The sequence below is a fragment of the Myotis nattereri genome (genome assembly GCF_964212035.1).
Source record: "Myotis nattereri genome assembly, chromosome: 18".
NCBI classification, from domain to species: Eukaryota; Metazoa; Chordata; class Mammalia; order Chiroptera; family Vespertilionidae; genus Myotis; species Myotis nattereri.
In genome coordinates this window covers 23,166,619-23,194,003 of record NC_138093.1, presented here as the reverse complement: position 1 = coordinate 23,194,003, position 27,385 = coordinate 23,166,619, and the positions used below count along the sequence as shown (strand labels likewise).

At 53.5% G+C, this 27,385-nt stretch overlaps 1 protein-coding gene across 1 annotated transcript; it reads right to left on the bottom strand.

The window, feature by feature from the left end:
- On the bottom strand, positions 1–27,153 carry KIAA1614 (the record flags this gene model as incomplete). Its single annotated transcript, XM_081111801.1, has 10 exons — positions 1–1,185; positions 4,071–4,255; positions 4,970–5,097; positions 7,993–8,248; positions 9,934–10,060; positions 11,940–13,462; positions 18,066–18,212; positions 23,893–23,956; positions 24,659–25,605; positions 27,104–27,153. The coding sequence occupies 10 exons, from the start codon at positions 27,151–27,153 to the stop codon at positions 992–994; spliced, it is 3,621 nt and encodes a 1,206-aa protein (XP_080967927.1). The 3' UTR covers positions 1–991.
- Between the last annotated feature and the right edge of the window lie 232 nt (positions 27,154–27,385).

The window sequence follows — 27,385 nt, the reverse complement described above, 5'->3', positions numbered from 1 at the left end:
GAAGCTTCAGATTTGGCTTTTAATAAATTAAAACGGACACATGGCCACCCACTAACCCTTTGGGCAGTGTTCAGTCCTAGAAGAGGGGAGTGACCAGGTGGGACAGCCCATCTTCCGGGCCTGTGCCCGGCCTTCTCCCTGTGGGTTGGCGTATCCAGAGCTGCTGTCAGGGAGTCTGGACAGAGAGCTGTGGCTGAGGATTGTGTGGCCCTAGCTGCGGCCCAGTGTCCAAGCTCAGCAGAAGGGAGACAGAGGCCTTCCTGGCCAGGCGGCTCCGGTAGCTCCCGCCTCGCTCTGGGCAGAGGCAGAGGCAGAGGCAGAGGAAGGGCAGTGGGGATGGGGCAGATCTGGCCAGTCTCACTGGCCACAGCTGCACCTCCCTGAAACTGGTCTCAGTTTCCTGCCCCCCCCCCCCCCCAATCTTATATATTACAAAAAATTTGTAATATTCTAGCTACCAGGTCACATTTCCTAGATGTTTTCACACCAGACCACATGTTCCAATTTTTGACTTGGAATATGGGGCCAATGGCTACAAGGCTGTTACTCGAGGACACTTTTCCCATTCCTGGAAAAAGAGCAAAGGTGTGGAATGGGAGCGGGGAGAAACGAGATGGGAAGAGGCTGGCTCCAGGCCGATATGGCCCAGCACTGTCTTTGGTTCGGGAGTGCTGGAAGCTGCAGGAGCCCTTGACAAGGAGTGGGATGGGACCTGAAGGTGAGGCGATGCTCGGGGACCAGCTGAGTGATTCAATGAATCTCTTTCCTCCCGCTGCCAACAAAGGTGCAGGAAGCTGTTGACACCACCCCAGGCCTGGGCACCCGTATTTTCTTCTCCTTGTTTTGCACAAATTACATCCTTAAACAAAATATCCAAGTAGGCTCCTTCCCTCTTCCAAGTAGCTTTGTGCAGCGCATTCCCAGTCACCCCTCCCCCGAGGGCGCTTCATGGCTCTGAGGGAGTGACATTGAGGCCCAGAGCACCTCTGAGTCACCGGGGGATGGGCCTCTGCCTCAGCACACGGAGTGACAAGCTCTCTGCATGGGTCAGGAGCTCCTCAATGTGAGCCAATCCCAGCCCTGCAACCTTGGCCCCGTTCACCTCCAGGATCTCATCCCCCACCCCCAGCAGCCCCGAGTACAGCTTGGCCGTACTTGCATCCGCCATCTCCTGCACGTAGAAGCCTGCAAAGGAAAACAGGAGAACTTAACAAGTGAAATGAGACATGCATCTCTGGCATGCTGACCAGGTGGGTGCTGTTTTTGGTGGGGAGAGGGGCAGGGGCAGGTGCTCATACAGGGCACTTCTGCTCGCGCACGTGCACACACACATACACACACACACCCTCATTAGTCCCACTCAAAATCACAACTACTTCATATATAGATATGGTAGAACTTCATTTCTCCATCTCCTCTTTTAAAATGCCCGAGTGCAAATAACGCTTTCAGCTGTAATGGTCCACATATACCCCAGTGTGAATGAGCTAATCTTAGCTTTTCCTGAGACGAGCTTTGATTGTAGAATAGGAAAATAATGCTTAAAAATTAGGAAAACGACCTACGACGTGTCCGGCACAGTGCTAAATGGCACTCACACACAAACTCCACTGCTGCCCTCGTGTCGCCGAAGCGGGGGAGGCATCGCTGAAGCAGCTGAGGTCCAGGCCAAGCCCGGCTTGCTTCCTGGTATTGTCTAGGGCCAGCCCTGGCCTGTCTTCCCCAAAGTTAAAGACATGGTGGCTCCCTTTTCCCTTCTTCACCCCACCCCCCACCGCCCCCGGGAGGCCCTGCCTGGCCGGTGTGACCATTCCGAGGTCTCCAAAGTGCATCGGGAGCCCTGGGAGAACCCACTGCTCCCCTGGGTCTGACTCAGAGAACCCACGTTGGTGGGACAGGCTCTGTGGGGCCTCAGGGATAGGCCGGGTGACCCTCGCCTCTCCTGGCCACACAGGAGAGGGTTCCCCTCTCACCAAAACTTCTGCTGAAAACCTTTCAAACCCCTTCAGCTGCTTCCACCTAAGAGGTTAGAGGAGGAGCAGGCTCTTCCAGGGAAATCTGGTGAACACAGGTGTCTGAGGGCACAGCCCAGGTCACTGGGGGGCCGCAGGGGATGATTGACACCGGCAGAATTCATGGGGGGAGGGGGGTGTTGGGGGGGACTTTGCGAGGCCTCAACGCCCTCCCTGCTGCCAGCCCAGGCTCAGCTGGCTCCCTCCACACTGAACAGCTGCCTGTGCATCACTCCCCACCTCCTCTTCCTGGAACCAGCTTCCTTAGAAGGGACACGAAAGGGCCACTTGCCCTGTTTCTCAGTCTCTGACCTAAAGCCATTTAACACATCTCGGACCAGTGGGAACTCATCTCTCTGATCCATGCGGCCCAACTCTGGCCCCAGCAGTCAAGCTTTCCAGAGCCCACTCTGTGGAATTTGGGTTTGAATGTACATTGAAATCTCCTCTGAGGCACCTGAGGATTTGTAGCTCTGGGTTTAGCAAATCCGATTTTTTGTCAAGTTCCCTGTCCCTGGGCTGAGGTGGGGAGCCTCTTTCGGTGTTTCTCAATCACCCCTAGCCTTTCATGAGAGGCTGTCTCCCCCCAGCAAGGTACATCTGTCATCTTGATTGCACAGGCTTCTATCTCTCAGGCCCTGTCTTCTACCTCTGCCATCTGGGTGTTTGAACTGCTTGCTGGCCTCTCTGCATGTTTGAAAAAGGCAGGTAAAACAGGGAGGGGTGGGGCCTGTAGAAATGGCTGCTATACAGCAGGATGTGAGGTGGGGAGTGTTGAGAAAACCCAAAAGAATGCAGCCAGAGACAGACCAGACACTGATGTCACGCCAGCCATTTGGGGGAGACTCTGGGGTAGGTTTTACAACTGAAAGTCATGACAAAAATATGACAGAGAGACTGCTTTGTAGGCATTTATTGGCTGCTGGACACGGCCTTTGCTAAGGATGTATGCTCCTTATGTTGCATTAGAAGCAGAAGACAAAGCCTGCTATTCTCTCATGCTTGTATAGAATCGGATGTGGTAGCCAGCAAGTTAGCACCAGCATCTTGACTCTTTAGGAAGGATTGCAAACCAACACCAGCCCACAGCGCCGCTGAGGCCCAGGAAAAAGGACTCTTGGCTGCGGGAGGACAGTGTGCGGCCAGGAGGCCCTGTTCCGCATGCATGGGGATCTCTGTGACATCCGGCGGCTAGCTGCAGCAGTAGAGGCAGGACACCACCTGGGCAGGACAGGGAAGAGCTCTCACCAACCAGGTGAGGGAGCCTGGGAGAGTGGGCCAGGGCAGAGCCCGAGGAGCCCTTGGTGATTACAGACCCCTGCCCATCAGAACTCCATGACAGGTGATGGGGGAGGGGATCCCACTGCCTGCAGAGGATCCTAAAAGGACTTTTGGGGAGTATGGGGGGGCCGAGTACATGCTTGGTTGTGTATGATCTCACACTGACAGATGATGCCAGTCCCCATCTGGAATTCTGCTCCCCAAATACATTCTCTTTCTGAGGAGGGAAGTGAAGAAAAGCGCCAGGCACTTTTCTCCGTACGCCACCGAACGCTCCTTCTGACTCCGCCAGGGTCTGGGAGCCAGGATGCCTGAGAACCTAACCCTCGGGAGCCAGCTCTGAGGGAGGGGCCTGGATGCACAGACAGGCAGGCACATTCCGCGTGCCCAGACACACTCAGCAGCTGGAGGAGGGAACCATTTAAACACATCGGCCACATCAAAGGACTGCCTCTGAGAACTGGCAAGCACAAGCAGTCTCCCTCTGGCTCCCCAGTGAATAGTTGGCCTTCAAGATTCTGATTTTAAGAATGTCATCAGACAGCAGAGGGACAGTGGGGTCAGGCCTGCCAAGAGCTACTTCCCCCCGCCCCCAGCAGCCCCATACCTTGACTCTTCAGAAAGAGCCCCTGTGGGGAGAACTCTAGTCCTTTTGATAAGAGGTTCTCTGAGCTCAGAGCTCCACTGCTCAGCCAAAGACCAGAAAAAAACTCTGATCACCAGTGTGGTTTGCTAAGGTTCCAGGGCTGTGGGGCCCAGAAAGTGGAGGGAGCGTACCTGAGTCCCGGCGCCCATTCCCCGAGGCCACACAGAAGCCAAAAGTGCCCTCTGGGGAGCGTTGCAGCTGCAGCTGGCTGGTGCCGTCTGGGAACACCTCCACCACGTGGCCTACTGTGCGGGCCAGGCTGGGGGCACCCACATCCTCCACGCTGAGCGCACGCCGGGGCGGGGCCTTGGCTAACCTGCATGGAGACCGGAGACAGAGTGAGGGCAATGAGGGCTGGCACTGGGCTCCAGCCCCTTGGCTTAAAGAAGACTTGCCTCTCCACTGACGGCTGGGGCTCCAGCATGAAGAGCCTGCTAGGGCCGAGACTGGCACCCCCATCTTGAAGCTCCCCAGCCTGCTGCTGCACCAGAAGCCCCAGCCATGAGCAAAGTTTTTAACCTTTTCAGGTGCAGAGACTTCTCTGAGAACCTGATGAAAGCTGTAATTTTATATAAAATTTCCAGGAGTTAACGGACACCCTGAAGTCCCTCCATGGAACTCTAGGTAAGAGCAGCTAACCTAGAGGGTCACAGGTCAAGCGCCTTCTCCAGGCAGGGTCACAGGTCAGGGGCCTCTTTTGAGGTCTCTGTCTCTTTAATTTGATCTTTAACTGAGCTAAGGAAGGTCTCTGGACATTCTGACTTCACGATGTCATCAGACAGCAGAGAGATGGAGGAATCAAACCTTCCAACTCCACCCCTTTCAGCACCCCACACCTTCTCAAAGCTCAACTGCACATGAGGTGCAGGTTCCAAGACTCCTGTGGCTCCTGAGGCTCAGAGAACTGGCCTCTTTCTCTTCATGGGATCCCGTTCAGGGCCATGCTGCTGAGGCAAGAAGTTAAGCTTATGGTTCCATTGTCCATTCTTAGTTTGTCCTCTAGACCACTTGCCCACTTGCCCACTCTTACCTGCCAGGTTCACTGTGGTCCCCTGGCTCCCCTACCAGGTACAGGCTGGACCGGTCCACCTTGCCACTCAGCAAAGAACAGAGGTTCTGAAAGGAGGCAGCTTTCCGATGTTGGTGAGAGGGTGACACCTAGAGGCAACGGTCCAATATTGCAGGTGAGAAAAGCCACCTGGCAAGGGGATGACAGAGACTTGACCCCAATCATGAACCTGAGGGCCCTCTTTCAAAGTAACAGGAGGAGTTTTGTCACTACTTCAAGCTGCTGCGCCATAATTTACTCAAGTAGATGGGTCTACACAGGTGATATGATCTGAAGCTTCCAGGTTTGGGGTTTTCTTGGCTGAAATAACAATTTAGTACTAAGACACTAATTACCACACCACTTATTACGAAAATCTAATTTTCTTGTTAAAAAAAAAAGTAAAATCAAATTAATTATAGAATAACAAACATAACTTTAGAGTTAAAATGTTAAATAGTGTTTTTGCGATTCTTTAGCATATCCCTTTTATGATCAGTTACATTTAAACTTTTTAATCTAAGTGTGCACCTTAAACCATCATGAATAAAAAGATGGCAAAGACAAAAGTCCCTTGAGGACTTTCCCCAGTGGTGGGTGTGGGGTGGGCACAGGTAAGTTAAAGGCCCTAAATGCAGTAGGAAGTGCTTGGTTGAAAGTGCAGATGATGTGCAGGTAAGCAGAAAGAGACTTCGTTTGGCTTAGGAGGCCTGGGGACACTTAGAGGAGCTGATCTCTGAGTGAGGCTTGAGGCAGGAACCCGTGAGGTGAATACAGGGGTAGCGTGCTCCAGGCAGAAGAAACAGCAGGTACGAAGACATGGAGGGACGAGGGAAAACATGGTCGGTTCTGGGTCATACTCATGGTCTGGTGGTGAGGCTGCAGAGGTGATGGGAGGTGGGCTGGAGCAAGGGGCCAGCCCTGGAAGGACCTCGTATGGCCTCCTAGAGAGCCCCTGAGTGATGCTCATCTGAAGAGTTACAAAATCTGATCTGTGTTCTAGAAATCGACCCAGTGAGGAGCCCATTTGGAAAGTGGGGGGTAGGAATGGTAGGGAGAAGCAGACTTTAAAACAAATGTTACAGACATGTATTACATTTGGAATCCATGCTCTAGAGAAATAAGGCATTATCATCAAGAAATTGAAGGGGGGGGGATTTGTAGCTGGTTTATATCAGAGTTCAACGAGGCTTCCTGGGATAAGTCATGTTAACGCAGACCTGAAGGACAAGCAGGAGTTTCCTGAGGAGAGCCTTCCAGATGCAGGTTTAAAGGGAAAGAGCCACAGCCAGTGGAGGATGTGGGAGCATCAGGAGGGGGCGGGTGAGAGAACAGGGCCGCTGCCCACTCAGGAGGGCAAAACGGAAAGCAAGCTGCTGCAGCATGCACCCACCCTCTCACCCCACACCCGGCGGCACAACAGTCTAACAGGAAGTCGCTCGCCCTGAGCTATGTCCTGAATAGTTCTGGGTGAGAGATGGGTTCTTCTTTTATCCTCTTTTTCCAGTTCTTGTATATTTCTTTCTACTCCTCAGTCCGCCCTTTCTCACCAGCTTGCTCTCTCCCTTCCCACTCGGCTTAGATTGCTGACAGCACCTCTACTACACTGACATCATTGTCACTTCCCTAGAGGGCTTTGCAGAGCTCTGAGGGCAACACACCAGGTGTCCTGGCTCAGATATACAGGGGACAGATCTAACTTCATGGGGAAAGTGAATTTCTGGAGCATGGTGTCACTCTCGGGTCCTCTTCCCAGCTTATATAAGGCTGTTTTGTTTCTGTTTTTGCCTTCCATTCATTCATCCAGCAAATACTTATTGAATGCCAACCACGTACCAGGTAGAGTTCCTGGAGTCAGACTGAAATGGAATTTTCATTCAGTCTGAAAATAAAAGACTCCAGTACGGCAAACCACAATCACCTGCTTCCTTCCGCCCAGGGAGGGGAGCAGAGACTAGAAGAACAAACATAATACTGGAAACACCTGGAACAGAACAGGGTTTTCAGAAACATAGCTGAGTCAGTGAGCGGCTGTTGGTTTACCCTCCAGCACACGGGGAGGGACAATTCAGCAGGCTGCCCTGCATCTACTCACTCACTGTGCATTATGTCTACTATAGTCACCATTGTACTGAATATTGGGAATATAAAGATCAACGGCGTTCCCTCAAAGAAGTCACACTCCAGTGAAAGGAGACAAACAAAAATCAATTAAAATACTATGTGCAAGTTCCACCAAGGAGGGTAGCCCAGAATGAGATAAAAACATAGAGTAAGGAAGGGTAGGAAGTGGCTTCCTGGAAGATGCAATGGCTGAAGTATCCTTGGATGAGAAGACATTAGCAGGTAGAGAAGGCAGGAGAAAAGAAACATGAAGGTTGAAAGTCAGACAGTGTGTGGCCTTCATGACAGAACTTCAAGGTCAAGGACAACTGGGCTGAGTGTTAGAAGGAGAGTGATGAGAGATGAAAGCAGTCAGATCACAGAAACCCTCTGGCATTGTCAAGTGACCTGAGCTTTATCCTGAGAGTGGTAAGGGACCAACGGCCTGTATGAAGTGAGGGCATGGTAAGCCAGATTTGCATAGCACAAGGACCACTCTGGAAGCCAGTGGAGAAAGACAGACAGGAATGCCAGTCTGGAGGTCCTGGAGGTATCCAGGAAGTGATTTGTGCTAGACTAAGGGTCACTGTGGCCATGAAGAAGGTCCTAGAATGACCAGGCAGTAGACTCCAGGTCTTGGCAGCAGTGACAGAGTTGAAGGAGGGGGAGAGGAAGGCATCTAGGATGAGTCCATACTGGAAAGCCGGTGGGGGAGGGGAGATGCTGCTACCGTACTGTGTCCTGGGGACCCAAGTCTCCGAGATCAACTGTGGGGAGGCAGGAGCCTCCTTTTCTCCACCTTTGCCTCCTCAGCACTTCATTTCTCCGTTCACCTTTTGTTCCAATGGTGCCTACACCACCACCTGCCTCACACAGCCCTTGTCTGGGCCCTTCGGACTCACCAGATGCAGGGATTGTAACGATGGGGCTCTCTTCACTTTGGGGGTGCTGGTGTGTGAAGCCGGACCAGGTGCAGAGGGCTGCAGCTGCTCCACACTGCGGCTGCGGGACTTGCCCAACGTGGGCCGTGTGCCCTGGCCCAAGGCCAAGAAGAACTTTTTCAGCCCCAGGGTGGTGATGCTGCTGCTGGCTTTCTTGTTCCTGTCAGAAGGGGCAGCTGAGGGCGGTCCAGGTCCTGCACTGACCCCTGGTAGGCCTCTGAAATGCAAGGGTGGACATGAGGTTGGGGGGAGAGGGCTGTGGAAGCGAGGTGGGCTTCTCCTGAGGGTTCTGTGGGCCCCGGATGAGCCAGCACCACGCCTTGTGGAGGAAGAGACCGCCAGGCTGCAGAAAGAAAGGTTGAGTGGATCTTGCACGGTAGCTTTTAGAAAGGGCAGCTCAGACAGGACCCTTGGTTTCACACTCAACAGTGGGTTTACCCGATCATTCATTCATTCATTTGCTCATTCACTGTTTCCAAAGAACTTCTTCTAGGCCTCTCGTAGGCACTGGGACATGTGGCAAATGGCCTGGGTAAGTGAGAGTGATAAGCAGACAGACAAGGTTCTGACTCTTGGGAGCTTATAAACAGCAGATTAGGAAACAAAGGAGAGACACCATCAGCGACGGCTGAGTAGGGTGAAGCAGAGAGAGACAGGGTGGCCAGGGAAGGCCTCTCTGAGGAGGTGACCTTTAAACTGAAAGTTGAATGGCAAGAAGTCAGTCCCACCAAGCCCAGAAATGAGAGCTCCAGGGAGAAAAAAGCTGGCAACAAAGCTCGAGGGCAGGAAGGGGGTCGGTGCATTCAAGAACATAGCGGGGCGGGCGCGGGGGCCAGGCCGTTAGGACGTGGATATCATCATGAGCAAGGGACAAGAAGCAGGTGAGGTCAGACAGGCAGATTACACTGACCACATAAACCCAGGCGAGAGGTTTGAATTCTACTCCAAGCTAAAGGAAAAACATGATGGGTTTTAAGTAAGAGAAATGACATCAATGAATTAAAGTTTTCAAAGCTACCTTTGACTCTTGTGTGGAGAAGGGACTAGAGGGGCAAGAGGGAAGGCAGAGAGCAGCAGGGCTGTTAGAGTTGCACAGAAAGAAGTAAGGCAGCTTAGACCAGGAGAAATGCAACACGGGTGGGCCTGGGGCTGGAGAGGACCGGCCAGTGGGTTGGAGTCGGAAAGAAGGAAAATGGGGCAGCTCAGAGGATGCCCAGATGTGGGTGTGAGTGGTTCTGTGTTCGTGGGGAAGAGACCCTGGGGGAAGCGGTTTTGGTCAGAGTGATCAACAATTCAGCGAGGCTCTCAGACACCCTGGTGGATGTGTCAGGGAAAACTGGATGCACAGGTGTGGCGTTTGGGAGCACACAGGGCTGGAGATGGAGACTGGCTTTCAGTGGCACGTGAAGCCTTGGGTCATATGTCACCATGAATGATGCATAGCAGAGAAGAGGTGGCCCTGGCTAGAGGATGGCTCCCCAGAACAAGGACTCAGACATCACGCTAAAGAGAGAATGGCAATGTGAATGCTGAGCTCTTTCCTCAGCATCTGGTTGTCTCCAAGCCCAGGATGAGGAACAAGTCCTCTCAGACAGGCTGTCCCAACCTGGGGCACCTTGAGGGCTGAGACTGGCTGGCCAGCTGTGCCTAGCACAGCACCTGGAGCTTGAGGCCATTCAGTGAATGTTTGGTGAATACATAATCAAGCACATTAGGTTGGAAATGTTTGGGAGAGAAGGATTGGGGTGCCATGGTTAGATGTAAGTCTGGGAACCCGCCAAGGACTTGGGAGCAGTGAGGTCAGTCATGCTACCACTCCAGGGGGGCTCTTTCTTCACTTAGCACCTCCCCCCCCCCCCCCACCTCCTATGGGCAGGGCTCACTCTTGCTCCTGTCACTCACTGGGATGACACCAGCCCTTCAGAACTTGACTCTGTCCTCTGCAGGCCTTCCTCTGGTTCCTGGCTGGACTCTGGCTCCTCTAAAGCCAGGGAGAAGGTGACACCCATGGAGCTGACGGTGCCAACACCTGCGGAGGTGAGAAAGTCAAGGATTCCTCCTGCAACAACCACAGCATCCCTCCATGTCACTGACCCATCCCACAAGGGAGGGGACAGTCCCAACCCAGAGGCAGGAGAGCCGGAGAAAGCTGGAGAGAGGCAGTGGTGAGACCCACAAAACAGGGACAGGGCCTTACTTACTGCTGTTACCCCATTTCCCCCAGCACAATACTGGTGCACAGTAGCTGATTAATTAATGCCTGTTAAATGAAGGGACTGTTTGTGGTAAGTCATGTCCCTCTTATATCAAGGGACATAGTTGAGAGCAGGGGAATATTCTGTATTCCTGAGGCATCTGGAATGTGCTGGGCAATGAGTTAACCCCTCCCCAGAGATTATTTCATGGGTTCCTAGGAGACAGGTTCTATGATTACCCTCAGATTACAGTGGAGGAGCCTGGAGTGTAAAGGGGTCCAGTGACATGCCCAGGACCTCCTGGCTAATGAGAAGAGGAGCCTCACCTGGGCCTCTGCTCCAGGCCCCAAGGAGGTGAAGATCGGCTGCCCAAAAAGGTCAGCAGTTCTCAGAATAGAAGATCCACAGGAAGTGGTTAAGGGCAGCCAGCCTAGAGCCCACCAGGGAAGGAAACCACACCTTAGTTCAAGGAGGGGCCTGCTTCCTCCAGGTTCATGTGAGCAAGGGAGGGAGAGGGAAAGTGTATATCTGTGCAGGGGAGGGGTGGCCAGCACACAGGGTGGGGAGAGTCTTGGCATCCTCATCCTCAGTAAGGTCAGTATGGCCTGTCGTCTGTCTGCCCTCTCCTCCTCCACTGTGTCCAAGCCCTCAGTCCCTCCTGAGCCAGCCCAGCCCCAGGGCTGCCAGAGCTGTGGGCACATTAAAGCAGGCTGTGTGGGATGGGCATGTGTCTCCTGCCTAAAAGTAAGTGGCTGAGGTGCTCACCTTAGCTCACAACATGAGGGATCAGAGCTAAGGCTGCTGATGCCCAGGTTTGCCCACATTATGTGGACCCCTTCCAAGGGCAGAGGTGATATCCTACATCCTTTGCCTGCTGAAACACACCAGTCTGTCCAGCAGGGCCGGGGGTCTGGGGGGGCGGGGGCCTCAGGTGCCAGAGAGCAAACCCAGCATTCCTTGTAAGAGCTTTGCCTACTGGTCACTGTGTCCTCTGGACCAGCGGTTGCCAAACTTTCAGACCTCTGTGGACCACTGGTTGGCAATCACTGCTCCAAAGGTTTCCTTAAACCAGCGGTCGCCAACCTTTCGGACTTCACAGACCACAAGTGGTCCATGGACCACTGGTTGGCGACCGCTGCTCTAGACAGCATGTCTGTGCCTGGCCACGGAAGGTCTCAAGGGCAGGACTGCTGCTGAATTAATTCACTTATTGCATTTATTCCCCTCAGTGCCTAGAACAGTGCCTGGCATGTAACAGGTGCTCAAACAATACTGAATGAATGAAATGAAGACACTGAAGGGGCATTTTAGCACTTACTACTCTAAGCAAATGGGCAATTCTAGAGCTGCTGCCTCTCCTAGCTCTGCTGATGGTACAATTTCCTTGCAGCCCAGGCCACCAGCAGCCGCTTAGCTTGGACCTTCTATACACCCCTCAGGATTCCCAGAGGTCAGAGGCTTCAGCACCACTTTCCCATGCTCTGCCTCCTCAGGGGAGTTGTTAACCCGCCTCCAGGCTGATGCTGAACCCTGCACCCAGCCCACAGACCCTGCTAGCTTCCCTGACACCTGCCATTGATCAGGGGGCTCCACGGGGCTGCTAGGAATGGTGTGTGGCCGTGTAACTTATGAAGACGAGCAGTAAGAGAAGGATGTGTGAGGCCACAGACTTGGCTTCAGCTCTAGGACTGCCCCGGGCTGGGGCCACCTTACCACCTCTGCAGTTCTCCAGGGGTGCCTCTGGCTCCTGGCTGCTGGTGCCCTTCTCCACCCTGCCCTCGAGGACAGCGCCCTCCGAGGACCCAGGCACACTGTTGTTGCAGTTGTTGGTGGAGAGGCCCAGCAGTGGGTGCCCGCCGTGGTGGCTGCAGGGCTGTGTCTGTGGGGGGCTGAGCTCACAGGTCCTGGGAACTACACTTCCTGAAGGAGGCCGGGGGGTGCCAGCAGATTCTCCCCGGTCACCAGGCCTGCGGGGTGCCTTCCTGTGAGGCCCAGGGGAAGTGGTTTTCCTAGAAGAAGGAGGAGTTGGCACCCAGCCTTCCCAGGAAAGGGAAGCCGTTGGCTGCTGGGCCTGGTGTGGGGCAGAGGGCTCTTCATGGCTCTGTTGCAGGGGGATGGTTTCCAGAGATTGGTGGCTTCCCATAACCTGGTCTTGTCTGCCTGGCCCCAAGGGTGCCAGCTTCACGAAGGAGGCCGGGGCACAGGCCTTCCGGCACAGAGCCGAGGAATCCACAGAGGGAGCCCAGTGGTTTCCTGGTCGCAACTCCCCCTGGGGCCCCAGGGGGGCCCCCTCAGGTTCCTGCCCAGGAGGCTTGGAGTAAGGGTTTTCTCTGGGGAACAGAGTCCCCTCGGGTGTGTGTCCTCTGCCTTCTTTCACTGCATCTGAAACCTCCAGGAGATCAACCCCAGGCAGGTTGTGCGGGGCGGGAGGGCTCTCCGGTGGTTCCCTTTCAGTCTTCCGGCACCACCTGTGGCCTCCACGAGGCCTAGAGCCCCGCAATCGGGGGCCGCGGGCTCTGGGGGGCTGAGAGGTCCCGGCCTCTTCGCTGTCGGTCCTGCAGCTGTCGGAGGTGTCCGTGCTGTCCAGGGCGGAGTCCACCTCCTCGGGGCGCACAGAGTCTCCCATACGTATCTCCCGGATCCGTTCGGTGCGGGGCCCTTGCTCGGCGGGGAGCAGCCTGAAGGGGGCGCTCAAGCCCCAAGAGCTAAGGGGCTCTGCCAACCCTCCCTCCAGCCCACAGGCAGCCCCGTGCTCCTGGAGGAGCTGGGGGTCCCGGGCTGCCTTCCCAAGGGCAGGGCGTAGATCCTCGATGCAACTGCCACAGGCTCGGCAGGTCCTCTCGATGCCCCGTGTGGGCGGCCGCTCCGGGAAGGCTCTCCGGTCCAGGTGGCCCACAAGCCTGTGCAGAGTCCGTTCGCTTGCGTCCCTGCGCGGGAGGCCCCCGGCGATGTAGTCTGCGAGCTCTGGCTTGGAGCGCAGGGGGCCCTGCTCGGCCATCTGCAGCGCAGGGCTCAGCACCTGGCGCTGGCGCTGCTGCAGCCGCTCCAGGTAGCGGGACTCGGCCTCCCGGGCAGACTCATCCTCAAAGCGGACATGGGACGGGGAGGGGCCCCGCTTCGGCCACTGCCCGCTGCTGGACTCCCCGCTGGAGGAGTCGCTCGTGCTCCCGTTGTGGCGGTTGTCTCTGCAGGCAAAGGGCATCCTCCGGTCCAGGGCTGGGTTTCTCCTGCCATCCCTGATGGGGAGACAGAAGCAAGGCCACAGAAGTGAGGAAGGTAGCCTAGGGTGCTCCGTGGTAACCACAACCCCAAAGTTACCCCAAATCAGGTTCCTGGGGAGTCAGGCAGCAAACCAGAGTAGCTCACAAGCCTGAGTTAAGATGAAACTTTATTAAACTCAGGATTGTACAGGAAGGTGACACCAAAGTCTTCCAGCGTGGCATGCGTTATGTGTGTGCACACAGGAGTACATGAGCCTGGCCACCCTGGCATCTGGCTGGCAGTGATGACTTGTGGCGGTACCGTATTTGCTATAAAGATTTAATGGGAAGAGTACGTTTTAAGTCTCTACAGAGACTGTTGGGACCAAAAGTTAGGGTTTCTTACTCTCCCTCTGGGTTCCCAATCATCTTGCTTAGACACAATTTAGACAGAGCGACAGTGATGCTCCAGATGCTCCCTCTGCCTGTTCCCACGCCCCTTCCCTGTACCTGTCCCACCTCAGCCCCTCAAGCACACTCATCCTGAAAAGCTGTGATGAGAATTACCGTGCTAGGAAAGGTCTCCGCATTCTGTCACCAACCTGTGCTCTGGGAGACACTGTGCCTGGTGGTCAAGTCAGATCTCACACCAGGGCACCCTGGAGCAGGTTACCTGACTTTCAGACCACTATGCGAATGGACCCATTTTTCTGTCAGAGGCCAGGTAAGTACCATACTTCTCCCTCCCTGAGGACCCACCTACACCTGGATCACTTTAGGCTGTCAGGACCTGGGGAAGGGGCTGTGGGACAATCACATCTAAAAAGGGATCCAGGTCCTGCCAGCCACATCACTGACCTTAACTTTTATTTTATTTTTTAAAGTAAATTTTATTGATTTCAGAGGGAGAGAGAAATAGAAACATCAATAATGAGAATCATTCATCAGCTGCCTCCTACATGTCCCACACTGGGGATCAAGCCTGCACCCTGGGCCTGTACCCTGACTGGGAACTGAACCTTAACCTCCTGGTTCATGGGCTGATGCTCAACCACTGAGCCATGCTGGTCGGGCTGACCTTAACTTTTAATACAAGATGGTGAACTGAGTCACCCTGGAATTTATGCCAAAGGTAGAAGTACTATTTTTGTTCTCAAAGGAGAACTGAAGGAGAGCTTAATCACATGAGGCACCTTCAACTCAAGTATTAAAACCCAGAGGCCTCCGCCAGCAGTGCTGGGACAGTGCAGAAAGGTGCCCGGAGGATTTGGAAGACAAGTGCAGAGCAAACAAGGCACTTCGGCAGCGAGCAAATCCCACCCTGCTAAGCTTCTCAGCCAGCAGATGCCTCAGTATGCATCCTCGGAGAGTACTCTGTCAGAACCTGGGCTGAATGGCCTATGGGAAGGATGGGAAGGCCACCTTCTGGAGCCCACTTCCTGTAACAATGCTGTCCTAACCACACACTCAATACATCCCACTCAAGTTCTACAGTTTGAACACAGCCACTTTCTGACACAAGACAATGGCACTTATGGTGTCACCTCCCAGGTCCTGCATCTTGCTGACATGTTTACCCTCCTGAGATTAGACCAACAGGCTAGGTGTATCTGTCCCCCAAACGGCAAGAGCGTGTATTTCCAGGAGCTGCTTGATATCAACGCTGATGTGTTTCCTCTGGGCTGGCGGGGTATAGGGAGGCTCCTGCATCTAATCAAGGCCCAGGGCCTACGTGGCATCTCCATGTTAACTCAGCACGGCTCTCCAGGATGATCTGGCCAGCATAACCTTTAAGAGCATCTGTACCAAGCCATCTGGCGTTGATTTTCAGCTCTACCCTCTGAGGATTCACCAGTGCTGCCAAGTCAAAGTAATTCCTTTCTGGACACAGCAGCTGCTAAAGTGGGTCGCCTTGCTTTCCGATAGCATTTCTACAGCCAGGGGACAAGCTGGCAGAGGGGAACCTACTTAAGGTCAGTGAATGGGTTGTTGTGAGCTGCTGACATGATTCAGGGAAGAGGAAGCATACAAGAGTACATTTACGTAGTCAAGTATATTTTGCAAATAGACTTGCCTATGTGAGGCTACCCAATCCAACCTATACACCTGTGGAAAGTGAAACAGGAGGGTTCCATGGAAGTCGAAGGCTCTGGGCCCCATATACATGGAGAGAACAGTTAGGTTGCTTCAGAGAAGCCATGCCCATTCATAACTAGTGCTCTCCAGCCAGAGGGAAGACAAGGCACAAAATGTGGAAATAAAAGGGTAGCCGGTTTGGCACCTGTTGCCAGGGTATGGGGTCTCCTGAGCCCCTCTCCGAAGGGCCACACTGACACTGAGCACAGAGGCAGGCCACAGCCCTCTGCTCATGCTGGAGTCATCTCAATGGTGCTGTGAAGGTCCTCGCCCTTTCATGATTGGGCTCAGCATCCTCCATCAAAGAGCATGTGGTGCTGTTCCACTGAGAAGCCTCATTTCCTCTAGTGCCACGTGGTGATGCAAACTGGCAGGCCCAGCACGCCCACCATGCCACGGAAGCCACAGGCCTTATCGACCACAGAGAGGGTCCTGCTCAGGCCTGGTGCAATCTGCCATGGGCTGGCCATCTCATCTCAGGCCCAGAACTCCACATGTAAGTGGTTCTTTGCAGTGCACCATACATGGAACAGTCCCAATGATGGTGATAGGGTGTGACTCAGGGAGTAGCCACGTATGTGAAGTGCTGGTCTGAATGTCCTTGAACTTGTTTCTTTCCCATCTCTCCATCCTTGATGCACTCAGGCTCACCCACAGCTTCAGCATCATGAAAACAGGGTAATACCCAAATCTGCAGTTCTGACCTCTCTCCTCCTCTACAGATCCCATATCCAACTGCCGATAAGGGTCTCTAGTGGGTGTTCCGGGGGTAACTCCCTTCCAAGCCTGGCCCAGCACCTAGGCCTCACCCCTTGCATAAGGTCCCATCGAACCTTCAGACACCAAGTCAGAACCCTGGGCTCCATCCTGGATGCCTCCCCTCTCCTACTTCCTACATCTAATTAATTACTAGATGTCATTAAAAGGGGTAGTCCCCCCTTTTCTGTGTATTCGCTTTCTGTGGTCTCAGTTACCTGCGGTCAACAGCTGTCAGAAAATATTAAGTGGAAAATTCCAGAAATAAAGAATTCATAAGTTTTCAATTGCATGCCATTCTCAGCTATGTGATGAAATCTTGCACTGTCCCACACCATCCCACCAGGGACATGAATCATCCCTTTGTTTAGTGTGTCTCCACACTGTATATGCTCTCCGCCCATTAGTCACTTAGTAGCTCTCTCAGTTATCAGATCAACTGTGTGGTATCGCAGTGCTTGTGTTCAAGTAGCTCTTATTTTACCTAATAATGGCCCCAAAGAGCAATCGTAGTGATGTTGACAATTCGGATATGCCAAAGTGAAGCTATAATGTGCTTCCTTTAAGTGAAAAGGTATGAATGTAGAGGAAAAACATAGGGTATATAGGGTTCAGTACTATCTCTAGTTTCAGGCACCCATTGGGGGTCTTGGAACATATCCCCCAGTGGAGAAGTGGAGACCACTCTAAGTTACTTTCAAGAGGTAACACTCACAGAGTACTCACTATGTGCTAGGAGCTATTCTAAACACTTTACATGTATTTATTAACTCATATAACCCTCACAACAACTCTGTAACATAGGCACTATTATAATCCCCATTTTGCAGATGAGGAAACTGAGGCACTGAGACTTCCCCAAAGACACACAGCTAAAAAGAGGCAGAGCCAAAATTCAACCCAGTGGTCTGGTTCCAGAGTCTTCTAGCCACTTTCTCTGCTGCCTCATTAAAGCTGCTTCCTTCTGGCTCTCAGTAATCTCTTGTCTCCAAACCCTCCTCCCTATCACATTGCACCAGGAGCGTGGTGCAGTCTCCTCACTGCCCCCAGAACCCCAGATCCAACACATCTTTGCAGCCAGGACTGCTTTACTGAATCACAAACGTGATCATGCTACTCACCTGTTTAAAACCCTTTGTGATGCCTCACTGTTATGAGAGGCATGCAAACTGTTCAGCAGTCCTGGGGGCTTCCATGACTGGCCTGCGTGGAGCTCTCTGGCCTTCACACCATGCACCCAACAGGTCCTCAGGCTCCAGCCTGGCCAAACTCCTGAGCACAGGGCTTCTGCTCGTGATTTCTGCCCTGGGATGCTCACCCCTGCCTCCCTCATCTGTCCAGTGAATATTCAGTCTCCTTCAAGCCCCAACTTAGAAACCGCCTCCTCTTGAGCCTCCCAGTCCTCCCCAGGTGAAGGTACAGATTTCCTGCCCGGCACGCACGTCTTTCCTACACCACGATCCACAGAATTGTATTGATCCCTTTGCCTGCCTTTCTCCCTGGAGACAGTGACTTTTGTCCCTCCAGGGAGCTCGGATTATGTTTTATTCATCTTCATATCCTCAATGCTTAACACTCTAGGCCCTCAGTAAAAGTATGTTGACCAACTAAATGAATTAAAGCAAACACTCGATAAGGGAAACACACACACACACACACACACACACACACACACACACACCGGAGGAGTGAGCAGAGGTATTTTGGCGAAGTCCCATCTCTTTTCCCTGGCCCAGGCCCCACTCACCGGCCACCCTGGTCAATGGTGGGCATGATATCATGGCTGGCACGGAGGGGCCGGGTCCTGGCCTTCATGCGGGCTCGCTGCAGCAGGTGCTTGGCTTCCTCATGCCTGGGGCTCCTCAGCACGGGCTCCGGCTTGGGGCCAAAGGTCCTGCAGGGTGGCACACAGGCAGGAGCAAGCGGGCGGGGGGGGGGGGGGGGCGGGATTAGAAGAAAATAACACGGATTAGGAGGGCTTTAACAGTATCTGGCACGGCTATGCCAGGAAAACCCTGCATGGGCCGCCTTCCTTGTCCAACTCCCACAGAAGGCCCTGAGCTCCTCCGGACAGGGCTGCAGAGCTGGCCCGCCTTGGACATCTGCTCAGGCACCAGAGGCAGAGACCCCAGGAGGATCTAGAAAAGGATAGAGGAGTCTCCAGATTATTTTATTGTTCCTTCCCCGGCAGACAGCAGGAGTTACATGGCTGGGGGAGGGAGAGAAAAGGGCCTCGGTTGTTGGGTTGGGCCTGTGCCCAGCCAGATGGTCTTTACACGCATCATCTCCCCCTCTCCTTCTGTCTCTTTGCACCCACACATACCCTCTCAAGCTCCCGAGCACCACCATGAGCTCCCCCCACAGGCACAACAACTCAGGGCTCTGCCCATTGCAGCTCTGCTCTTTGGAGAAGTGACATTTTTATAGGTCCTGCTGTTTTCCTGCCTCAGTCCCAATCCAGACCCATCAGGCATCCGTTGAGGGCTGGGAGAAATTAAGCTGGACCCATACCAAGTTGGCAAATGGCTTGATTTTCATAATTATAAGGGTCCTCACCAGCCCTCATCACCTACACGTTGTGCTGCCTCCCCAGCCAGTCCAGAGCTGCAGAAAATGACAGCAGCCCTTTTTCAACGCTGTCTTGCAGACAGTGACATACAGCCGGCGCCAGGTTACAGCAGTAACAGCATCCCCACAGCCTCCCGCTGATAAGATGTTTCTCTCCACAGAGCTCACGCTCCCAGCCAGGCCGGCCGAAGGCAGGTGTTCACTCCGTTTGACAGATGAGGGTGTTCCGGAGCAGAGAGGCACACTTGGCACATTGCTCAAGGTCGAACATCAGTTGAGAGCAGAGCAGACGATAGCCAGCCCCACTGCCTCCAGCCTCCTTCCCATATCCTCTGTCCCCTCTCCTTCCTGGGTCCCAGGACAGGCTGAGCGTGTTTGTGGCTAGAGTCAGACATGCTCTTTGATGTGACTTCAGCATCCCCCGTGGCTGCCCCTGTCCTCACCAGGGAGGTCCGCAGGAGGCGGCTCAGGCAGCGAGAGGCTCAGCAGAGCCTAGTCCTCTGCCTACCCCATTCTTTCCCACCGTATGTAACCTGGAGAAACAGGCCTTGTGCTGATAGGGAGAAGGTGCCAAGTAGTTTCCTAGATGACAGGTGACAGATCTGTGAGTGGCATAACTCTGAAGCCCTCTTGGGACATCCTGAGATAAGCTCTGGGCAGTCTAGGATTTTTTTTCTTTTTCCCTCCTTCCCTCCTTCCCTCCTTCCCTCCTTTCTTTCTTTCTTTTTTTCTCCTTCCTTCCTTCCTTCCTTCCTTCCTTCCTTCCTTCCTTCCTTCCTTCTTCCTTCCTTTTCTTTCTTTCTTTCTTTCTTTCTTTCTTTCTTTCTTTCTTTCTTCTTTCTTTCTTTCCTTCCTTCCTTCCTTCCTTCCTTCCTTCCTTCCTTCCTTCCTTCCCTCCTTTCTTTCTTTCTTTCTTTCTTTCCCTCCCTCCCTCCCTTCCTTCCTTCCTTCCTTCCTTCCTTCCTTCCTTCCTTCCTTCTTCTTTTCTTTCTTTTTCTTATTATTTGTGCCTAACCCTGCTTTGAGGCCCAAGAAAACAAAAAGTGCTGCTAGTATAAAGTCACCATCTGTGCCTATGAACCCTGGCAGGGCCCAGGCACAGTTTTGGAACCAGAAGGGTGACTAGAGTGATGTGCAAGTGAGTCTCCAGGCCTGCTGCCCTGCGCAGCCTCTTTTGGCAGGAGAGGCCTCCCTTTGCACAGCTTCCCGAGCAGGCAGCTCCTCCAACACACTGCTGAGAGCAGCTCTGCTCCCTGGGGCTCCTGCTCCGACAGCAGAGATAATGAGGTTACCAGCCCGGAGAGCCGCCCCTGCAGCTGCAGGCCTCTGGCTGCCAGCCTGCGCACTCGGAGCCTTCCGGTGACAGCTGCGTTTCCCTGGCTGTCGGGGGGCATTTGTCACAAGACCTGGTGGGCAGGCAGGAGGGCCCCAGGCAGCTGGCCAGATGCTGCCAAGATCAGCCTTGCCCCAGGTTTCTAAGCCATTTCCCAGCTTTGCTATTTCCTTTCTGTCCCTCAAATTGGAGCGGTTGATTTTTTCCCCCCCATCAGCTGCCCTGCTTCGGTTCCTGACACACAAAGCTGTTTTTCCCACTGATTAGAAAAACGGCTTTTGGGGCGCCTGGAGGCATCCATGCAGTAACAAACTGAGAAGGGGGAGAGTGGCAGTCACCTTCACAGATGGCAGCCAATGTTAGCAGGGGAGGCAATTCCTAGTCATGGTACACCCTGGAGAGGGCAGGCACTGCCCAGCCCTTGGAGGGAAGGTGGTATTTCTCCCATGACAGGGGGCATGGGAGATGGTGAGGGATGGTGAGCCTGCCCCAGTCTAACTGCCCACCTCCTATGGCTGCATCGTACTGGACCACTACAGGGGTGCCAACCCCAGCAGACAGGCAGGCTCAGACTCTTCCATCTGAGGAAGCCCTTCCAGTCTACTCTGACCTTGGCTTCTGCCAAGGGCACACAGCCCTGCAGCCAAACCCTTCCCATCATGAGCTGTCACCCACAACCCCAGCTCTCACAGTTCTGGGAAGTGTCCTGAAAGGGCTGGGCAGCTAGAACATGGCGAGGTAAAGGCAATTCCACCTGAGAATAGACGGCTTTGGCCACTTTCCTGAACCCCTGCACACTGGGGCTCGTTTGCTCAGGGGGGAGGGCACAGGGATCAAGTGGCTGAGTGCTTTTCCTCCCTGGGCCTCAGTTTCCCCATCTGTAAACAGCAGGCATATAATAGGGGAGAGGACTCACAACCCTGTGAGTCTGTGTCTTTGGCTAGGGAGTCTAGTGCACCCCAAAGTGGGGTGGGGAGACTCTGACACTCTCCCTGTGGGGTTCACACCAGAGATGTTTGGCTCTCAAGGAGCAGCAAACCCTACAAAGACAAGGGGAATTCCATGTGAGTATTCTGGCCCTTCCCTTGGCCCCTCCAACCACCAGGGTCCTCAGCTATTTCCCAAGGACAAAGGGCAGCATGCGGCCCCCTCCCCTCTGGTTTTTCCATCTGCGCCAGTTTCTTGTTGAGGGCACAGGCAGGTCGAGATCTCGAGTCCTCTCCTAGCCAGGACAGAGTGGCCTCTTTCTGCAGCCATCGTAATCCTGGATTAAAACAATAAGCTCCAAGTCTGGGTTTAACCCTTTCATCCCAGGAACACGATTTAGGGAAATAATTTGGCATGTAACACCAACTGACATTTCCCAGTTTATAGGAGGAGGCGGGTAGAGAGAACATGTATAGTGTACAGAACATACATAAACTTTCTGCCCAGCATTTGTTTCGTTTTTGTATATTATCTAGCCTTTTGATGACCAAGGAGAGAGCGCTCCTGCTGTCGTCACACTGTGTGTAGTTTCCTGAGTGAGGGGAAGAGGTAAGGAAGGCCTGGTACTCTGGACTGTGTGCTTCATGAGGCAGGGACCTTATCTTGGTGCCTTCTTCTCTGACAGGCCAGAGCCAAGAGCGGTGGTTCTGGGCAGCCTGCCTAGGCTCCTGTTCTGGACTGTCACTAGCTGTGTCACCCTGACAGGTTGCTTAGGGGTTAAGTCTCAGTTTCCCCATCTGCTAACTAAGGACTCAGTTGTTAAGTGAGACCTGAGTCTCTTTAAAGGGGTTAGCACAGGGCTGTTCACATTTACGATGATTACTGCTGTTATTAGTAGCACCATTATTTTGTTAAATTACTCTCACCCACTCACTGAGTAAAGAATGCAACCCCGCAACAGGAACTGAAACCACCTGCCAAAGAGATGGCCCAGCAGCAGTCTGCAAGGGAAGTCGTGTTTGGAGTTGACACACCATCTCGAAGCTAGAGAGGGCGAGGTGGTGCTTTGTCTTTAGACTTTCACAAACCTTTGACAGGGCTTCACACAAATCATCTTCCACAGAGGACGCTGTTGGGTAGCAGGGGGAACCAGCTGTCTAGACCATAAACAGGAGCTTCTCTCAGCAGAGAAGGAAGAGAGGGCATCCTTAAACAGGACTGCTTTGAACATACTTCATTTAACACCTCTCAAAGGATCTGGATGGAGCCACACAGAGCTTTCCTAAGACATCAAAGTGTCTCCATCCTTGCCTTCTTGAAGAAGGCTAACACGTTCCCCCACTGGGCTGGCCATCTGGTGTGTGGGGACAGGTGTCCAAGACACCCCAGGTGGGGGGACAATGGCCTGCTCAGCTCTGGTGGCCAGGAATTCCTCTTCCTGAATTTCAGCCTGACTCCCCAAAGATGACTTCTTAAAATGGCTTTCTTGAGCCCCTCTATTCATAAAAGTTGGGACCTGAATGAGATTTTAGTGTGAGGTGTGTGTGAGTGCGATAATGACATGGCATGGAAGTCCCAGGTGGCACTAGCTGTGTGGTAGGACTTCAAGTGTTAGTTAGCATCCTTCCCTCTCCATCTAGGATTTAGAACACTAGATGCGCCAGGAGCATGGTATTTGAAAACACTGGTGAATGGTTAAATTACTTTTTCTTTCTAGTTTTGGTCTTGGTGTTTTTGAGAGTGATAAGAGGGCTTCCCTCTAGCTTTCCTTTGAGTCTATATCTGAATAAGCAGGCAGGACTGGGAATAGCAAGGATAAGCAGGGTGGGCAGGGCTCGGTCATTCTTCCTTACAATCTTGCCTTGGGTGTCCTCAGGTACCTACAGCCCCGAGAATCCTGGGAAGTGCAGGAGTGTCTCTTCCCCCATGCTCACCCCCAGGACTGACTCATCATGACCTCCTGATCCTAGGGGCCCAGAAGATCCAGAACCTGACTCCTGAGCAAAAATGACTCCAATGAAACATGTACCAGGCCAGGGCTAAGGCCAATCTCTGAGCAGACAGCAGTGGGCAGCAGCTCAGACTCACAGATGCCCCCCGCACCTCCACTGTGAGTGTACTCTGACCATCCTTCCCAGTCAGGACACTGCCCACCCCACCTAATCACCTGGTGTGCCCACTTTCCCCAAGACACTGACTGAGTGGCTAGAGCAAACTCTGTGGGATAGCAGGGTGAGACTGGAGGAGGAGAGATCCTTTACATGACCCCAGCATACCACCTCGATTGGGAAAGAAACTGGTGCAGAAAGTGCTTTGCATTTGTACACTTTCCCTAAGGTTTTTAAAACCATTATTTCCTTTTAGACTCACACAGGCCTATGAAATCAACCGCACACATACTAGTGGTCCCACTTTAAAGATGAAGAAACAGAGGCCAGGCAGGAGAACCGAATCCCACAAAGCAAGAGCACGTTGTTTGCAATGCTCTGCAGTGCCTCATGCCCAGGGTGGTTTTGCTGAAGTAGCAGGCAGGCCCAGCCTGGGACATGAGGTGACTGGCACCCTCTACTCTGTCTCAGAGTTGACAATCCATAGTGGCCCATTGTCCCCTGATCTGCCCTTGTGCTTAAATTGGCTTTCTTGAGCCCCTCTATTCATAAAAGGTCTCCTACTCTCCCATTGATCGGTAAGTGGAGGGACAATGGGGAGGAGGGAGAGAGAGAAAGGGTGCGCTCTGAGCTCTTACCTGTTCTGGTCTGAGTCCTGCAGGGAGATGCCTGAGTCCCAGCCCATGTCCCCAGGTGGTTGCTCTAGGACCCAGAACAGAAGCAGAGATCAGGGCAGAGCCAGCAACGGGGCTCTCCACTGCCACTCGAGGAATGTCAAGGAGAAACGTGTCTCCAGAAGCCATTTGCTTCCCAGATAAACGCACTCCTCTCCTCTGCCTGTGTCTCCGCCTGAGAGGTGGAGGCATGGCCTGTCACGGTGGCTGTGGTAGGCCCTGCCGTGGGCTAAGGGGCCCACACGGGTCCTCTCGGGAGTGGGTGAGGAGTGAGCTCTTGGAATGGGAAGGAAAGAAGGGACAGAGGTGTCTTCTCAGGCTTGAACACTTGCACAGCCCAGTGGTGCTACTGCCTGAGTTCAGTCCACCTGACAAGATGCCCGGCCACTTTGTGGTGAGGGCACGTCATTGGAGGGCGATGCAGAGAGCCTCTAGGAAAGGATACTTGCCACAGGAAAGCAGCTATGGTAGCCGCCATCCCCAAGCAGAGAGGGTGGCCTCCCATTGGCCTGGGGAGTCATGGGGGTACTCTGCTGAGTACCAGATGGGGCTGGTTGTGGGGTGGTAAACACTCTATGTCAAGGCCAAGAACAAGAGACATCCTGATGATTTTGGTGACAGGCAGCTCTCCTCCCTCTCCGGCCCCAGCCCTTGTAGTACCCGCTTCTGCTTTCCCTTCTGGACTCCCTTCTGCTGTCCCCACCACCCAGACCTGCAGAGTGAGCCTCACCTGATACAGCTCTGTCCCAGGATAGATTCCGGGCTGGGATTCCCACCTTGGGGGGGCCCTGTCCCCCAACAATGAGCATCTCCTGCAGAAGAAGGCGGTTCCTCTCCACCTGTTCAGACAGGGGCAAGGCGCTGCGCTCAGTGCCCAGAGCCCCCAGGTCTCCCGCTCTCCAGAGGCCCCCCAGCAGGGCCGGCCTGGGGACAAAGTCCTCCTCGGAGGTTAGAGACAAGCTATCCAGGTCTTGGCCTGCAACTAGAGCATCCTGCAGGGGGCATGGCCTTCCTTTCCTCAGGTTGGGCACGTGGGTAATTTTGTTACAAGGTCTAGGGCCCCTAGATTGTCCTGAAGTGACTCTGTGGAGGGGGCTGTCTTGCGAAGAGCTGGACCCCGGCAGCAGACTCCTCTCCTGGTCAGGCAGTATCCTTACTGTTTCTGGAGCCCACAGGCTCCTCCCACTGCAGCACTCTAGCCCAGGGGCAGGCGGCCTGGGAGGTCTGGGGGCCCCATTCATGGCAGGCTCCTTCTCATTGACACTGTTGTCCAGCGGTCCCTCGTTTGGGTTCTGAGCATGGAGAACCACAACTGTATCCAGCAAGGGAGACCCTGATGATGGAGTTCTGGCTCCACCCACTTTGACTCGTCGGCATTTGGTTTTCTTGGGGGATGGTCTTTCATGGGTTGTGAGGCAGGGGCTTGCCCCCTGTTTGCCTGCTGTCATACTTTCCTTCAAGGCCCTGACTTTGGACTCCAGCACGGAGGGTCCTTGGGACGGTATCCCCCATGCCCTGGGAGGGTGGGGGGCCATCTGGCTGGGTGTTCTGTCTTCCTGAAGGCAGGACCAGGGTCTTGGGAGGTGTCCATTATTGGGCTGTGACTCGGTGCCACTTCTCTCCATAGCTGAGGTCACTTCCATGGAGCTGGCTATTCTGCTCCCTATGTTGGACTCTCTGGAAAATAAAATAGACAGAGCTCCTTAGACCCAGCCCCTGGCTAGCTCCAGCAACTTCCTGGGTCCCCAAAGCACCTTCATATTAAGCCCTGTCCAGACAAGTAATCTGGGGCAGAGCAGGGAATAAATACCCTGTAGATAATGTGAAAGCACTTTGGAAAGCAAAAATCACTGAATGATACAAAAAGGTATTATTAAATTTAGGTTTTCTAACTCTGTTTTACAGAGGGGGCACAAACATCAAACAACTAATCCTAAGCCAGATGGGGATCAGAGTGAAAAGCCAGGTCAGATCTCTAATGCCTGGCTTCTTGTTTTCCTGGCAGGTGATCTCAGTGAAGATGTGATATCACACAGGACCTCAGGGTCTGACCGTCGGGTGGAAGGTGCATCTACTCCAGGCAGGCCTGCAAGTGCTTTCAAACACACTCTCTCAAATAATCCTCACATCCTTCAGCCACACAGCATTATTATCCTCATTTTCAGACTGTGAACCTGAGGTACGGCAAGTTTATGTCACAGAGGTGCTAAAGGGAAGCCGGTTTGGAATGCAAAGCTCTTTGTTTCAAAGCCATGGCTCTTCCAAAGCACTCCGTGGTCACTTAACCTCACTCCCCTTATTCTGTAGTGAGAATAATCCAGACTAAAGGGCTTCGGTGACTTGCCAGGATGACACAGCTCCTTGGTGGCATAGTTTGCTGTCAGTCTCTTTGTAGGGAATGAAAGTGAGCACGGGATTTTAGTCACCAAGCCGTTCTGTGCACACATACAGGCCACAATGTCTTAATATTCACCCTGCTCTCTGAGAAAATGTTCCCTTGATATCATACATCTAGATATGTCCCACTTGAAATAAACTGCATGTATAAAAATCCATATTTACACATATTACAAATTAGGAGTTAATTATTTACTTCATATGTTGACTAAAGAGTCACCATAGAATTATCTTAATTGGCAAGTCCCTCTACTTGTTTATTACAATTGAATTTACACATGTCTCAGGCATGTACATATTTCATAAAGCAAAGTACACACAGCGCAAAATGTCGCATCAGCTTTCAGCCAGTGTAGTTTAGGGACCATCTTTAGAAGGCCGAGATCATCTACAGTTAAACTAGGATTTACCAACTTTCTCCTTGCAGCCTAGTCACGGGTTTCTCCCTTCTAAGGTTCAATCCAGAGAACAGGGGATTAGAATATAATGGGAGTGGTTTTGGTTAAATAAAAATAAACTTTCTGACGGGGAAACTCTAGAGCTGTATTCCAGAGCTAATCCATCTAGGGAGACCTTCCAATGGGGCACTGCAGGCGGCCTGGGGAGACAGAAGGTGCTGCTCGGAGTGATTCTGTGGCCCGAGTGCTGCATTAGCTCAAACTCAGAAAGGCTGAAATGAAGATGGACATGGAGGGCAGGCCTCCCCCAACCCTTACAGCTCGGCCGCCCGCCACCCGCCACCCCACAGCGACCGGCTCCTTGCCTCCTCCGTACTCACTGAAGGCCCCCACTGGCAGGTCTGGCCTCTGGCTCCTCCATCCCCTCCATCCTTGGACCAGCGAGCCCTCCGCTGATCCCCTCTCTCTCCCAGGCCCCCGGGCCAGGCTCCGCTCCCTGCTCCGCAGTCAGCCCTGGGCCCGGGTGGGGTCCAGCCGCGGCCTCCCTTCGGGCCGCAGGAGGGAAGCAGGTCGGGCAGGGATGGCTGTGGCATCGGCTGCTAGTTCGTGGCTGTGCCATGAAGGGGAAAAAGCCAAGCCCGGCGCCTTCCAGGGCCGGGACT